Source organism: Octopus sinensis, linkage group LG13, assembly GCF_006345805.1.
Source record: "Octopus sinensis linkage group LG13, ASM634580v1, whole genome shotgun sequence".
In the NCBI taxonomy this organism is placed as follows: domain Eukaryota; kingdom Metazoa; phylum Mollusca; class Cephalopoda; order Octopoda; family Octopodidae; genus Octopus; species Octopus sinensis.
In genome coordinates, this window is record NC_043009.1 from 67,805,105 (window position 1) to 67,822,604 (window position 17,500).

Here is a 17,500-nt window from a genome sequence, read left to right on the forward strand (position 1 = left end):
TGCTGAGCCAAATCCTTTAAGGGTTTTTCCTCAATTCTCTCGATCGCAGTATTTTGTCTCGTACAATTTCATTTCCCTTGAATAGGAGTTATTTCAATCCACAGCAGAGTAATTAAGTAGAAGCTTGGCACAGCTCATCATTACATAAGTAAGTAATGTTAACTTGTGCTTACTTTGACATGTCCTGTGGGTATAGAAGATTGTAAACGCGCTCTTGAAGCAACTCACCTCTGGATTGCAATAGTTTATACACCCAGTATTATCTCCACTTATATAGCGTTCAGCAAATGAGAGACAAATATACCCCGAGATAAGATACGAGTTTATCGGGGGATAATGTTTCTTATAGCGGGTACTGAGTTCGGTTTTGTAACTCGATGCACCTTTCGTAAAAGTGGTTGTAATACCCGTCTATGGAGTTACGAGCTGCTTTTGTTTTGTGATTGCTGTTTCCTAACGCAGCATCAAGCGTTACGAAAACCGCCATCTTGCCTGGTTGTTTTCTATTCTATCCACTCGGCCATGCGTACCCTCCTCATTCACTTATCTTAAATATTTAACCGATTCTCACGTTACAACTAAAAATGCTGACATATTTGACCTTTTATCTTTTACTCGTTCCAGTCATTTGAATGCGGCCATACTGGAGTTCTTATCTTTTTTTTGAAACCTGATACTTATTCTATCGGTCTCTTTTACCGAACCGCTCACATATGGGAACATAAACACACCATCAACGGTTGTCCAGCGGTGGTGAGAGACACACACACATATGTATTCAAATACGAAATAGAAGCAGTATTAGTATAATAAACACTTTCAACCACATAGATTTAACGCACAACATGTCGAGTGCATTTGGCCGGTCGGCTGTGATTTGGCAGGATGGGGAATACTCTCTCAAAGTACCGGGTGTGTTAAAACACGTGAAAGTCATGGGCAAGCGAGGTAACTCACCTCGAATCCCATCCAGTGTTGGGCATCGATGTTTTGCCATTTTTATGGCTTGTCAACATTTCAATTTACCCTAACAAGATCGGAGTTGATTCACTTCGCCAGTCCTCGACTTATATACACATAGCGAGCAAACCGTGTGTGTGTAGGCCCGGAGGATGCATTCGTAAGAAGAAATTCAAATATGAAATCGAAGCAGCGCTATTGTAATAAATATTATCAACCAAAGATACTTAACGTGTATGTGGCTGATAATGCCGGCAAATACACATACATTTTGTTGTCCACTAAATTTGTGCGTTTGTGTTATACGAGGAAATGTCGTAATTGTGTCGAACGTTTATGTGGTTAGCTGCATAAATTCAACATGTCAGCAACTATATATATATATATATATTTCAATATATGACCCCGTGTGCATCGTTGGCGATTTTCTTTCTCCGTCTTCCCTTCCTTGGATCTTTCCTTTTCCTATGTTTCTGACGAAGAGCTCCGCTCGAAACGTTAAATCTTCCTTCTTTCTTGTCTTTCCTGGGCGTCCAATAACACTATATTTGTTCCTCGCGTTGTTGTGTTTTGTCTTTGTTCATGTTTGGATTAACTATATATATATATATATATATATATATATATATATATATATATATATATATATATATATATATATATATATATATATATATACATACATACATACATACATGCATGCATACATACATACATACATACATACATACATACATACATACATACATACATACATGCATGCTACATGCATGCATGCTACATACATGCATACTTACATACATAAATACAGGTCATCGTCGGCTTACGACCACAATTGGTTCCGACTGACTGGTCATAAGTCGATTTGGTTGTTAGTCGGCCTATAGTCCTACATAGCCTTGTTTTAAGATTCTGTACTATACTGTTATATTCGCGTTAGTCAAAAATTTCGGAGTCTCAAGCAATCGATTTTGAAAACAAATACTAGGTTGCCTCGATGTCTCCGCGACAGGATAATCACCCAAAACAATGGCGATCGATAACCAAATCTAGTGGAAGCGTTTGTTAGCTGACATCATCCGTAGACGGGTTAATTTCTAAGAAATTAAGCCAATTAGATTTCAACTGGACTACTCGGGAAGCTAGCGTGCCAATCGTTGTAAGGTCGATTGGTCGTAAGTTGACGACCACCTGTGTGTGTATATATATATATTATATATATATATATATATATATATATATATATATATATATAATATGCATACATATATATACATATGTATGTATGTATGTGTGAGTGTGTGTGTATGTAGATAGATAGATAGATAGATAGATAGATAGATAGATAGATAGATAGATAGATAGATAGATAGATAGATAGATAAACGATGGGCTTCTTGCAGTTTCCTTCTACCAAATCCCTTCACAGGGCTTTGGTCGGTCCCAGACTATAACAGAAGACACTTTCCCAAAGTGCCACGCAACGGGACTGAACTCGGAGCCACATGTCTGGGAAGCAAACTTCTCATCGCACAGCCACGCATTTGTACAATTATGGATATGACTAATTACTCTCATTTATTAAGACATTTAATTCATTGCTTTAGAAACTGCTATTTGAATTAATGACTTATCCAATTTCTAGGCAACTCGTGCGATAAATTAAATCATTTCCTCCATTTTTTTCCTAACTATTTTAATCCGTATTAGTACATTCTGCCTTACGGCTTATAAATCCCATTTCTTCACGGTGTTCACGTTCTGAGCACATAATCTGCATTAATATCTTGTAAAACGTTGTGCAGACAATGGACGTCAATACATTCCGATGTATTCCGCTTCTGAAGGTAATCCAAGTCTTTCACACAAACTGTTCTGTTGGTGCTATGTGAATTTTCATATCATTAAAATTCTTTGTCACATACAGCTTGTTTCAAAAAGATTAGTTGAATTAATCTGATTGTTGGTTTACATCGTCGTTTACATATTCTACAAACTGTAATCCAACAACATAAAACCACATTCCACTCAAACTGAACGCATGTCGTTGGATTAATGTATTTTGCTTTGAATCATGGATGCAGCTTATGATAGTAAATCTGCTCTATTCCGTAGCACTCTCCATTCTGTCATTCTTTCATTCTCTCATTCTCTCATTCTCCCGTTCTCTCATTCTCTCGAAGCATAAAAGGCTATAAATAACAGTATGTAAATTTTCATTCTCTCATTCTCCCTATCTTCCTTTACTCTTCGCGGACCCCAGTGAGAATCCACAAAACCAGCATCAAAGGGCTTCGCTCAGATCTCCTCTCTTGGATCGGTAGCTTCTTATCAAACCCAAGTAATAAACATCTACATACACTTGAGTGTGTGTGTGTGTGTGTGTGTGTGTGTGTGAGTGTGTGTGTGTGGGCAGGCGTGGTTGTGTGGTAAGAAGCTTGCTTCTTTGTGTCCTCGTTTGTCCCCAACTACTGCTTGACATCCGATGTTGATATGCTTACGTCCCCGTAACTTAGCGGTTCAGCAAAAGACCCATAAACAAGCAAAGGATAAAAGTATATATACAACTTCCTGGAACAGTTGATCTCGAAGCATAAAAGGCTATAAATAAGAGTATGTAAATTTTCAAACCATTATTTACATGCTAAGATTTATAGCTTAATGAGCTTCGAGATCCTAGATATTTTCTCTCTTTGGTGGCGACATTTGCGTGAAGAATTGATGGCTTTATGATTAAGCTAGATTTCCCTCGATACAATCACAACTGAAGAATTGGTTAAATCATTCAATGGCACGTTCTGCCATGGATAGAATTTCTTGCAGGAAATTGTTGTTTTTCGTAAAGGTATTGGCTTGGTGCATAATTATTGCGGCTTTTTTTCAACAAATTTTATTCAACAAACACACAAAAACATCTTTAAATTGCTATCAAGCAAATGGGAAGCAATAATTGAAGTAGATGGTGAATATGCTCCGGAATAATCATTTAAACATGTTTTTGTTACATCTTGTTTTTTTTGAATAAAATTTGTTTGGAAAATAGCCGCAATAATGCACCAACCCAATACTTGTTTTTCTGTAACTAAAGTGTTTATATAGCTCCGGTTTAATAACGACTGGATTTTCGTCTGTCTTCGTCAATGTTAGGCCCTCCTCAAAGTTAACTGTTAACCGCAACAAAGTTAGCCACATTTAACAACGGCCAGATCGCCCAATGATTTAGTCACGGGATGGATCTCACTTTGGCTTCAACAAATAAGTCTTGTAGTTGTCCGGAACTGACAAGGACACTTTGCTTAACATTGTAAAGGACGTTGTATATTATGTCCACTTCTACGTTTAATATTGGTTTCGAATTTTGGTACAAAGCCAGTAATTTCGGGAGAGGAGGTAAATCGATCTCATCGACCCCTGTGCTTGATTGGCACTTATTTTATCGACCCCGAAAAGATGAAGAGCCAAGTTGACCTGCTAGTACTCGTGCTAAGGATTCTGCCAGCTCGCCGCCTCGTCTGAAGTCGAAAGTAAGATTAGGAAAGACGGCTGGCTGGCAGAATCGGTAGCACACCGGGCAAAATACTTGGAGGTATTTCGTACATCTTTACGTTCTGAGTTCAAATTGCGCCCAGGTCGACTTCGCCCTTCATCTTTTCCGGGTCGATAAAGTAAGTGCCAGTAGTTAACTGGAGTCGATTTAATCGAGTTAACCCTCCCCAGAAATTACTCGCCTGGTGCCAAAACTTGAACCCAATATTAACTTCAGACAGGACAAACCGTAACACGGGATGTGAATACAGTTTTTCAATAACATCGAGGAAAGCATCATCTATAAAATTCACCATCCAGCACTGGCGTATCTGTGTCAGCTCACGTGACCTTTTCTGCAGCCTCTGCATCAGGTTGAGTAGAATATAAAAGCTACCAGAAATGGATTGAATGAAACCTTCTTCTTCCATTCTGATTTGGAGTTCATGCGAAATCAAAAAGAAACGGTTGAAGCAAACATGAGATCGTAGCAAAAGAAAAATGGCATCAAACGAAGCAAATTAAACAAGAATCGAACTGTTTCATTAATGAAAGAACTGACTACAAGATGCATGTATGGAAGAATGTCGGTACATAAATAAATCAGATACTAAACGAAATCAAACATAGAGGCAGGGGTTGTTAAGATTTGATTATCAGAAATTTCCTAGTTACTGCCAAGAAAATAATGCTAGCTCATAAATTTTGAAACCAATGTTTTTTCGGCAGCAACAACTCTCAGAAACAAATTCTTTCTTGTAAAGATTTTACATGAATGAGAGATCGATCGATAAAATACCGTTTCCTTCGTGTTTTTAACACGTGTTAAAGCTTCCTCTCGCCATGTACTTACTCACAGCATGGTATCTTTAGTTAACAAACTGTTCAACTAATTGCAACAGACGGAGAAATTATGCTAGGACTGATTACAAAGCACATAATTTAGATCCTTTGTTAATCTACAGAGGCTGGAGCCATTTTCTGGAGCCATTTGATTCTAAGTTAAGATTCTACGACGAAATATTATGCTAACTACGCAGTTCCCATGTATGGGTTTATTTAGACAATCCGAAACCTTTAATTGGAATTTTTTTCAATCCTTTGTTTAGAAGTAATTTTTATAAGAAACAAATTATATTAGATGTTTTTCAAGTTGTTTAAATATATTCTACAGCCCGAATACGAAATGTGTAACTTCTTCCATAATTCTACTTATAAGCTTCTTTTCCTCAACTTTAGATGAAACGTGGCATCAAACTTGTATAACAGCGCACGATATTTGTTCCCTGTCTCAGAACAGTATTAAATGGATTGCTTTTAAACCGGGTTTCTGTTTTTGCAGGGGGGAAGTGAGGGGAAAATTTTCTACCAATATTATTTTTAAAGATGTGGACCATACCATTTAAACATACCATTTCAACATACTATAAGTCACTTATGTCTCTTCGTCCTTAGGCACGAATGTTGTCCTACAGCTTTTGACCAGTCAGGTACATCGAGTTCAGCATTCATTGTTTTGTTCTTTTAAACAAAGAAATGAGAGTTTATTTGTTTTTTTCCTGTAGAGCGTGAGTTTATTGTGCCAAAACTAACTATGAGGTCTGCTTAACGAGTTTTTCCTTCGGCAGTTTTGCACCAATCGTCATGAAAGTTTCGCTCAGTAGTTCAATAAACTGCATTGCATCGCGGTTCTACTATGTATTTACATTTCAACTTCCTCTCCCCGTGAAACAAAATTACAGTTGACCATGATGGACAAGGTTCGTTCCAACGCACATGGCCTTTATGTTGTGATATACCATGTGTGATTTTAGTGCAAATCCGTGGTTCATAGTGTTACGTTCTATCCATAGGATGAAGCAGATTTCGATTTGTTATTCGTTGTTCATGTTTAAGGGAATTGGTTTCCCTTGTGAGTGTCTCTCATCAGTTGCACCCTTAAATAATATATCATACACAAAAGTTGAAGCTGGTGGTTCGTGAAGAAGTTATTCTGGTTTCCGTTTGATGATAATATCCAGTTGTCTGATATTTTTTCCCAATCGGTCGATGTTTTGCAGGAGAGAGATGATCCAATTTGGCTGCGTATTTTCAGGTTCGATCTCTGTTATTCCCATCATTTGGCAAATGGTAATTACAAACACCATCCAAAAGTTAAGAACTTTAGCTCATGCCTGATGTTCTTTAGCATCTTGGTCGAGCACGAATATCATCCAATCATCAGATATTATATTCCCTTCTATCATAATTGTTCCGACATGTTATGCTTTGTCGATGCCAAGAGAAACGTTTTGCTGAAATTTTGCTTTAAACTGTATTTTAATTACTTCATATTCTCCATTCATTTCTGTTTATTCATAAGAGGCCACTGCGTATCCGTGTAACGACAGCAGTCCTATCTCAGTATTAGAGTTCTTGCTTTTGTTGCGGGTCAGGTCCTTCGCAATATTCTAGACGTAAGATTCTACTGATCCATTGACACCTTATTTTTGCAATGTGTGTGTGTGTGTGTGTGTGTGTGTGTGTGTGTGTGTGTGTGTGTGTGTGTGTGTGTGTGTGTGTGTGCGTGCGTGCGTGTGATTGATTTTGCTGCTTCCAGTCGCATATTTCTTCTCAACGATCGAGACATCCTTGCGTAACGGCTTTGCATTGAAATACGAGTAGTTGGGATATTTTACGAACCAGTAACCCTTCCCCGTTTACATACTCTCTTTTAGGCTTTTTGTGGAATTGCTACAGGTTTTGATTGAATCCAACAGTCCACTGGAATTACTCTTGAAAGCTCTACATCCTGCAATTGAGGTCCCCATTTCTGTTTCACCATGGCGCATGTAATAGCGATCCGAGTATTACTGACCAATTTTACTTCGTTGATTCATTACTGCTAATCACTTCCTAAAGAGGCAGCTTCTTCGCGTTTATTCCAAAGAGACACTCCTCTTTCACTAGGCTTGTAAGAAAACCAAGAGTAGTAGAAATCAACGCCATGTATACATGTATGTGTGTGTGTAAGTTTGAGTGTATAAGTTTGAATATATGTATTTATGTATGCATGTATTTAAACACAAAATATGAACGTGGATATATATATATACGTATAATGTATATATCTATATATATATGTATACATGTACGTATCCCTACACATACACACACGTACGCACACGCACACACACATACACAAATATATATATATATATATAAACACGACGGGCTTCTTTCAGTTTCCTTCTACCAAATCCTCTCACATGGCTTTGGTCGGCCCGTGGCCGTGGGTGCCACGCAGTGGGACTCAACCCGGAACCATGTGGTTGGTAAACAAGCTACTTACCACACAGCTACTCCTACAATTCTTTCTCGATGCCTGGGACTAATGTCTCGTTTTCCCTAGCGTAAAAGTGACCGAGGCCGGAATGTTTACCTTGACCGTGATAGCTGTCCGGTACAGTGTGACCCATTTGCGGCTGAGTGAACTGAGGAAGCAGGAAATGAAGTGCTTTGCTCAAGAAAACATCACACCACCCGGAACTGTTCGGGAACTGAAGCCAGAGTCTATCGATCGTGAGTGCAACACATTAACCACTTGGTCATACACTTTTATATATGTACATACGCAGCCCGACTATGGCTTGGCGGGCCGAAGCTTCGAAGTTACTGTCAATGATATTCACTACAAAATATAGAGTAACCCATCAGAATAATGTACAAGTGTTTCTATTATAACTGAACATAAAAACAAGCACTAGTTTAAGTGTGTATGTATGTATGTATGTATGTATGTATGTATGTAAATGTGCATGTATGTATATATGTATATGTATGTATGTGTGCATCTATGTATGTATATATGTATGTATGTATGTTTGTATGCATGTATATATGTATGTATGCATGCATTCATGTATGTATATATATGTGTATGTAAGTATATATGTTTGTATGCATGAATGTACGTATGTATGTGAGTGTGTGTATGTATGTATCTGTCTATGTATGTATGTATATATGCATGTATGTATGTATGTATGCATGTATGTGTGTGTATGTATGAATGTATGTTGGTAAGTTAGTTAATTACCTGGATGTATGTGTTTCTCGAAATGAATTAATGCCAGCGTTAATTAATTAGTAGCATTTTCATCTGCAGTACGGGCGTAGACTACAGAAATCACACATTTTTGTATGCGTTAGTGCAAAAAAAACTTAATATGCAAGATGTGCGCGCTTGATTGAAATCTCACAGGATTCGAACTCTTAATTAATTCTCTCTGAGATGAATTACTTCCCAAAGACATTTGCGTGGATGTGTAGTTCAGAAAATCGCTTTGGGACAACGTTTTTTCCCAGTGCAGTGACATTGCGCAGCATCTTGGACAAGTAAAAGAAGCTTTGAATGTGAAATTGGTAGATGGGAATTGCGTGAAAGGTAATCATTGCCTCTCAGACGAGTGCAGTCCTATGTTATGCAAGTGTCCTAAGAAAGATTCCTTGAGATTTCAGAAAATCTGTTGTCCCCAAATCTCAAAATAACATGACTTTCACTTTCCTACTATTTAAATTAGTATGTAATATCTTTGGAATAATAATAACAATAACAATAATAATAATAATAATAATAATAATAATAATGATAATGATAATGATGATGATGATGATGATTTAAGCTATCTTTGTAACATAATAAATCACTAAAAAAAAGCATTCAAATTTTTGCTGTAATGAGTTTCTCATGATGGCGGACATGTTTGTGTGTTGTTAGTTTGCTGAAAAATTTGCTATATGTTTTTTTTTTGTTTTGTTTATACGTTTGTGTTTTTGTTGTTGTTTTACATTATCGCAAAGTCTTTAAATGTAAAAATATCTTAAAAGCGTGCGGCTTGCCTTGTTTACCGTAATAATAAGTGCGTTTCTGAGATTCTACTTATTAACATTATCCTCGCTATTTCTTTTCTTTTCCTTGCTTTAATTATTGTTGCTGACGATGATGCTGTTGTTGTCGGTGTCGGCGTCGTCGTCATTGCTGTTGTCTGAATTTTTTTTTCCGTAGTCATTCCTCTACTTGCAATCTTTTAATGATAGTTACCATAGAACTACTGTTAAGTAGCGATACTAAAACACTTTATATTACAACACTAATGTAACTTTCAGACAATGCGTTTCTTTTCGAAGCATTTTCCCACATCTGCAAAATACCGCACGTCAATGTAGGCACACACACAGAAATACAGACATGCATTCACACGAATCTGGTCTGGAAGAAAAGCTTTTTCTCGTAAAGGTACAGGAGTGGCTTGCTTACCAACTATATGGTTCCCGGTTCGGTCCCACAGCGTGGTACCTTGGGCAAGTGTCTCCTACTATAGCTTCGGGCCGACCAAAGCTTTGTGAGTGGATTTGGTAGACGGAAACTGAAAGAAGCCCGTCGTATATATATTGTGTGTGTGTGTATATATATGTGTGTGTGTATGCTTGTGTGTCTGTGCTTGTCACCCCACCATCGCTTGACAACCGATGTAGGTGTGTTTACGTCCCGTAACCTAGCGGTTCGGCAAAAGAGACCGATATGATAAGTACTAGGTTTACAAAGAATAAGTGCTGGGATTGATTTGCTCGACTAAAGGCGGTGCTCCAGCACGGGCGCAGTCAAATGACTGAAACAAATAAAAAAAATAAAGCAATAAAAAAAGATACATTATCTCGCTCCTACATACAACGACATAGGTCCCTACTATTCACGAAGATTAGATAGCTACTGAAATAACAACTAAATCCCTGATCAGAAAAGAGAGAATGATGCATCCAAACCAAAACCTTGATGCAGAAAGAGTCAACTATGCCATACATCATCATCAGCCTCTCCAAAATATCTGCAAGGTGATAAATGTTTAGCGGTATTTCGTTCGTCTTTACGTTCTGAGTTCAAATTCCACTGGAGTCGATTTTGCCTTTCATCCTTTCGAGGGTCGATAAAATAGGTACCAGCTGAACGCTAGGATCGATGTAATCGACTGAACTCCTCGCCAGAAATTGTTGGCCTTGTGCAAAATTTCAAACTAACATTGTTATTACTACATATCCCTGTAACGTCCGAATTAATCAACTTCACCTATGACAGCCCATCTTTATTGGCCTCCAGAACATTGGGATATATTCTACCCACTAAAAGTTTAAAGAGCTATAATTAGGAAGAAAAATATCGTCAATGTAATTGCAGCAATTTAGATATTTTTTTCTGTCGGCATAAATTTACTAAGAAAATCGAACTCACATCGAGATAAATACAAGTTAGCAACTAACGGGATGCAGTTAACGCCCATAGGAATGCCATTTACTTTTAGAAAACCTTATCTGCAAATGCTACGTGTGCGTCATTGATAATAAATATAATAACGTCTTTTAGTTCTTTCTCTAACATGTATACTCGTTATATCTTATCCATGTTTCCAAACACCCTATATATACTGTTTTGCTTTTGAAATTATTTCTTCCACTTCACTGAAATCCAAATTTGTATAAAGTGCGCAAGAATACTGCGAATCAATGTAACACTCTTGGACTTTTCCAAAACCTTTGTGCAAGATCTAATGCTCCAAAATAATTTTACACCTAAATTCTTGTAAATTGCTTTACAATACGTTGCGAAAGTTTAGTTAGCCGCACTCAATGCTTAATTAAGACATAACTTCATTAATTAAAAGTTTCAATGCCAATACATACATACATACATACATACATGCATACATACATACATACATACATACATACATACATACATACATACATACATGTCTTTATGTTCTGAGTTCAAATTCCGCCGAGGTCGACTTTGCTTTTCATCCTTTCGGGGTCGATAAATTAAGTACCAGTTACGTACTGGGGTCGATGTAATCGACTTAATCCCTTTGTCTGTCCTTGTGTGTTCCCTCTATGTTTAGAGCCCTGTGGGATGTAAAGAGATTGATATACGAAAGTCACGGCCATAATAATAATAATAATAATAATAATAATAACAACAACAACAACAGCAACATCGAAAAATACCTTAGGAATGAGAACCCAGGTTCGAAATTTCCTCAAGACACCTGATGAAGGCTGGAGGGTATATCAGCCGAAATGTTGTGTTAACAACAAACAAGATGAAGACAAATATCAATCAAATGTAAATAATGTAAACATTGGAACTCTCGTCGTCGTAACAGAGAGAGTGCCACAATTCACTAGACAACTAAGGATTAAAGAAATCGGCGACATTTAAACTCGTCCCGTAATAAAATACCGCGAGACATTTAATCCGGCGCTCTTCTGATTCAGTTATAAACTGTTATATTCCTGTATCGTTTTTGTGTTTTTATTGTTATTGAGGAGCTTATAAAACAGGTTCTTTATTTTCTTTTATTTGCAGTGTCCAAAGAAGTAACATTTTATGTATGGAAAAGGTACGTGCTTTACCACTTTTCGATCTTATTTATTTTCGCCCTGAGAATTCCAACATTTACTGCTTTTATATGAAAGGAGAATCAATAATGCGATCTCAAAATAAAACAAATAAACATGGCATTCATTTTGTGTGGAAAGTGCCACTGTGCAATGTCTAAGCTCTCGATAAACCTCAACACCGATAGATACGGTTTCTATCCTCAGTTCAATTCAACGTGGGTTTCCTTAATCGGCTAAAGCTCTCCCTGGGGTAAATTAAAAGAAACTCATAAAATTCTACTTCTTACAAAATGCAATAGTTCCCTTATACATACATATATACATACATACAGCATGGCCACAGTCAAATGATTGGATAAAATAAAAAAGATTAAAAAAAGAATAAAAGAATATACAACATACATACATACGCACGTATATATATATATATACCGGAGTAAGCACATAAATGTGAAACAAGGTTTGAAAAAAGAGTACTCAAATACCAGAAGTAGAGTAATATGCTTTATTTAAAAGCAACAGAAATATAACTAAAGCTGTTACTCGGAGTTTCACATTCCCGTTCGTCGGACAGTTTTGTTAAGGTGTCACTGCGTGGCACCTTAGGCATGTGTACTCAGCGATATGTGGTTGAGAACCCAGAACCATATGGTTGGGAAACCAGAGCCATGTGATTGGGAAGCAAGCTTCTTACCACACAGCCACGCCTGCGATATGTGTGTGTGTGTGTGTGTGTGTGTGTGTGTGCGTGTGTGGTTATTTGATTATTGCTTGATTTTATGTCTGAAGCATTTTTAATAGGGAATTTCTTATATGTTGTTCCTACATGTTCAATTTCGTAACTCCTATTAGCAAATGAAACACGTGTAACGGTGAATAAACATTGCCAAATAATTTTCCTGTCACCTGTTTTGGTATATATATCGCAATAAAATAAATACCAGCTGTCACAATTAAATTTGAAGTCATTCATCTCAAGTTTTCATGCGACTTCATCGGAATACTATTACAGAAATCACAAGATTCAAACTTGTCTCGAATAAGTTTAAATCTAATTGTGTCACTGATGTGCATTTTATACTGTTATACATGCTCACTTGCATACATATACCTTTGTGCGCGTGTGCAGATATATGTGTGCGTGTATGTGTGTGTGCATATATATATATATATAAATGTGTCTACACATATATACATATACATGTGTATTCACACACATACGCGTACATATATATATATATATATACATATATATATATATATATATACATATATATATATATACATATATATATATATAATATATATATATATATATATATATAATATATATATATATACATATATATACATATATATACATACATACATACAAAAATGCATACATGCATACATACATACATGCATATATACATACACGCATACATACATGCATACATACATACATACATTCATGCATATATGCTTACATACATTCATGCATACATACATACATACATTCATGCATACATACATACATACATACATACATACATACGATGCATGCATACATACATACATACATACATACATTCATACATACATGCATGCATGCATACATACATACATGCATGCATGCATACATACATACATAAATACATACACACATACATACATACATACATACATACATACATACATACATACATACATACATACATACATACATACATACATACATACATACATACGTTCGTGTTCCTTATGTAAGCACGTCTTACCAAGCTTATTCAGTGAAGTATGTTTTTCCGAAACTTGTCAGTCTGTGACAAGTTTGATTGAGGATACTCAGAGAAAAGCTAAGATTCTCCAGAAACCAAAGTTTTAATACCGATTCCAAGCTACTTGACTTATCAATTAATTCCTGTATATCCCTATGGTATTTTAGGTGTTTGGTGGTGGGGTTTGTGCTATTAACAGAAAGACCAAACAAAAGATATGAAATCTAAAAGGAAATTATCTACATAAGAGAGATGCTGCCATTGTTTCTAGAATCAATAAGCTCGTGTCCGCTGTCTCATTTTGGTGAACGCAACGAGAATCTTCGCGTTTGAAATAAATAATGAAATCAACGTTATTGTTGCAACTATCAAGGATAATGGATGCGAAAGAAGCTGGTATTGTGTAGTGAATCGGGCTTAAAGACGTTTCTTCCATATATTTCAAAATATACAAGTGGGGCAGAAAATAAACAGGAAATGCTGCAGGATCTGTGATTTTGTGTATGGGGGTGGGGGTGGGGGGTTGAGCGGGGGGGGTTGAGCGGGGCGGGGGGGCGGGGGTAATTGCAATTGTTGAACTAAACATAATGAACATACGAAGAGAAGATGAGATCGTTTGGAAAGGAGTTGGTTTCTCATTCTAATGATATTATCAATAGATTTCTAATGAATCAATGGATTTTCTTACGGAACACTGTCGGTGTAGACATGTCTCACTCAAATAAACGAACAAGCTATACACACTGCATGTGCACACGCACACACACGCACACGCATACACGAGTATATTCACACATACACGCACGTGTTTGTGTGTGTGTGTATGTATGTGTGTGTGTGTGTGTGTGTGTGTGTGTGTGTATGTGTGTGTGTATGTATATATGTGTGTGTGTGCAAGCAAACATCCTCATTTCAGAAACACACATTATGGAGTCTGTGTGCTTTCGCTCAAAATGAAACAAGTTTCTCTCAAACAACACACTACGATCTTAAATAAGGGACACATTAAATAATATAGGCCCACACATGGTCCCTGGAAAAACGATTAAGGCTCTGTCTGGAACGGGTTTGATGTTCTCGGTCTTGGTTGTGAAGTTAAAGAACAACATCCAGAACAATAACAAAATAATTCCATCATAATAATTTACAAGCTGTATCATGATGATGATTTCGAAAAAGAATAAAATAGTGCTGCACGGGATTAGCACTGATGGAAATTTTTAAGAACTTCGAAATAAGTAAACAAAAACATTAAATATGTGGATTTTATACACCTTTTTCCTTATAATTTCTTAATTTCAAATTCAAATTTCTAATCCCACCAAATATGATGAAGAAAACATCTTCCTTGTCATAACTTCGTCCAGTGGGGAAGATACGTATGCTTTATTCAACATTATTATTATTAAGAACAAATCCTATTTTAAGATGCTTTAGTCGATTGGAAGCTGAAATCCCTAATAGCAATACTAATAATATATTGGATCAAATTCAGTATGTTGCTAGTCTTTGTTTTCTCCAGTATTCCGACGCTCCAACTCTGTAAGAACAGTGAAACATCCGCTCCATCTTTTTTCTTAGAGATGGCTATCGGTAACTTAACATTGATAATGTTATTGAATAAATTTGATATCAAAATGGAAGTATGCAAATGAGATTAATTGAAATAAAACCATTAAGAATATCAATCTCATAAATTATGCAAGCTCACTCAGTTAACCGTCATTTATAATTATTGTTTTTGCCTTCTTGTCTGAAGAGAGAGGTTGAGGGAGAGAGAGAGGAGGGAGGGAGTTAAAGAGAGATAATGAGATCATTACCTATTATTGCTATGAGGCAACACTTGATTCAGATAATTATAATTAATTGCTGACTTTAAATGATGCACTTCAGGCGGTACCTTTTTGTTGAGACATCCCGAGTGAAGTAATTTCGTTTAATTTATGTTACAGTTTTTAACCTTGGCAAGGGTCACACAGTTTTAGAAAGGTTCCTATTCTTCTGCACTCCAAGATTAATATCAATGACACTCGCTTGGAGTCCTGCTGTTTAATTGAGTTGGCAATATTAGTGAATGACACCTAATTAAAGGGTGGTGAACTAATAATACTTAAGAGTTAATTGGGTCGCTAATAGGCACATCATTAAAATCCAGCAGGCGAGGGCCTTATGCTTTCGGCCTGCTGCTGCTGCTACTGGGGTTATTTTCTCAAGCTAAACTGAATTGAAGTAAAACTGAATGTAACGTTTAGTTGGACGTCATTTTCAGTTGTAAAAATTGTGATTTTTAAAATGCTGCCACGGCTTCATTGTGAATTTGTAGAAGTGTCCACGATTCTACGTGTTTAAATTCAATTGGTTCTTTTGAAGGGTGATAACTTGAAATGTAGTTTATGATTGACAGACACTCTATCAAAATTTCCGGCGGTGATACAAAATTAAGAGCACCGAATGTGACTCATTTGGAACGGTTGAATAAGGCGTTGAGCCGGCAGAATCGCTAACATGTCGGAAAAAATACTTATCAATTACACAAATCACCCATTGTCTAAAATGTGTAGTTTTAAACGATAGGATGATTCTTACCTTCACATGGTACCTGTTTACAGTTAGCTGGACGGCAGTTGTATGTATGAGTTGTAACTGAAAATGTTGATGAGACATGAACAGTAGATATTTTATACCCTATTTCTCTTTCTTCTCTCTAAGTACAATCACTCTGTATCAGATTTTGGGATGAAAAATTCATACCCATGAGCTTCATACAAATTCTATGTAGTAGGTTTGCTGCCCAGGCTGACAGTCATAGATTTGACTGAAGGGAGAGCACACAACACAGGAGAAACAATTGGTCAGAACAGTCGACAGCTCCTTGATCTAACACTGAACAAAGTATCATGAGTTAGGTTTCATACATAAATGTTCTTATGTGTGTATGTATGTTATATTTATGACGGTGCGTTGTGTGTGTAGGAGTATGTGAATCATACGAGATTTTTGCTCGCTTTTATGAGTATATATGAGTGTGTTGATGCTTATATTCACAATTGTATCAGCTACCCAAGTCTTCCATTGCATATTGTACCAATGTCTGTAGATAAGAATTCACTTCAGTATGAGGGCAAATCTCATATTAAATTTCATTAAACGAAAGACAGCATAAACGAATTTGTTCAATTTCCGTTTTTCCTTTTCCATTTGTTTTTCTTGTCATGAATGCACTGCAATGGCCACACAGAAAAGTTAATCGACTTTGTTTCATTGGAGACCCCGTTTATAATTTAAATGTCTCTTAATATCGTTGCACATCGAAATCCATCAATGATTATGAGCTTAGAAGTTAACACTGAATTAGATGCATATCGTGAATTATGTACGCACAGAGCTGGCTTTCTTGTCGGCGTTTGATGTCATATTTACATTAGTTGTACAGCTAATTGACAAACCATACTACAGACATTTCTCTTTGTTAGTATTTTTCTTTTATTTTCTGATTGATACAAAGATAACTGTTCTTTTATTATTTCATTCTCATTGTTTGTAATCTGTCCTTTGTTTTCCCGACTACTAATTATCATATACATTCAATAACACCGATGCTCAGTCTTTCTTCTCCATAAATGACTTTGAACATAATTATTCCGATTTGTTTTCTGTTCTAATGTGGGGCTTTTTTCGTTTTTTTACTATCATATCATTTCGCATAAGAAGATAATATCATGATGACATTCAAAAAAAAGCAGTCGTTAAAGCAGACGTTAAATCAGACGTTACGGCAGACGTTTGCGTTACTTGTTATATACTTTGATACTCAGTAT

The 17,500-nt window shown here is 36.5% G+C and overlaps 1 protein-coding gene and 1 long non-coding RNA gene across 2 annotated transcripts in view; one reads left to right on the forward strand and one right to left on the reverse strand.

The window, feature by feature from the left end:
• LOC118765853 overlaps positions 1-1,889 on the reverse strand; it is a 2,862-nt gene extending 973 nt beyond the window's left edge. Inside the window, exon 1 of the long non-coding RNA XR_005001750.1 lies at positions 1,879-1,889. This is a non-coding gene — a long non-coding RNA (uncharacterized LOC118765853). The remainder of the gene's footprint in view (positions 1-1,878) is intronic.
• The window catches only part of LOC115218542 (glycine receptor subunit alpha-1-like), a 355,807-nt gene that overhangs the window by 271,255 nt on the left and 67,052 nt on the right, over positions 1-17,500 (forward strand). Inside the window, exon 4 of the mRNA XM_029788418.2 lies at positions 11,888-11,921. Within this exon, the coding sequence (XP_029644278.1) occupies positions 11,909-11,921 (13 nt within the window). The 5' untranslated portion in view covers positions 11,888-11,908. The remainder of the gene's footprint in view (positions 1-11,887; positions 11,922-17,500) is intronic.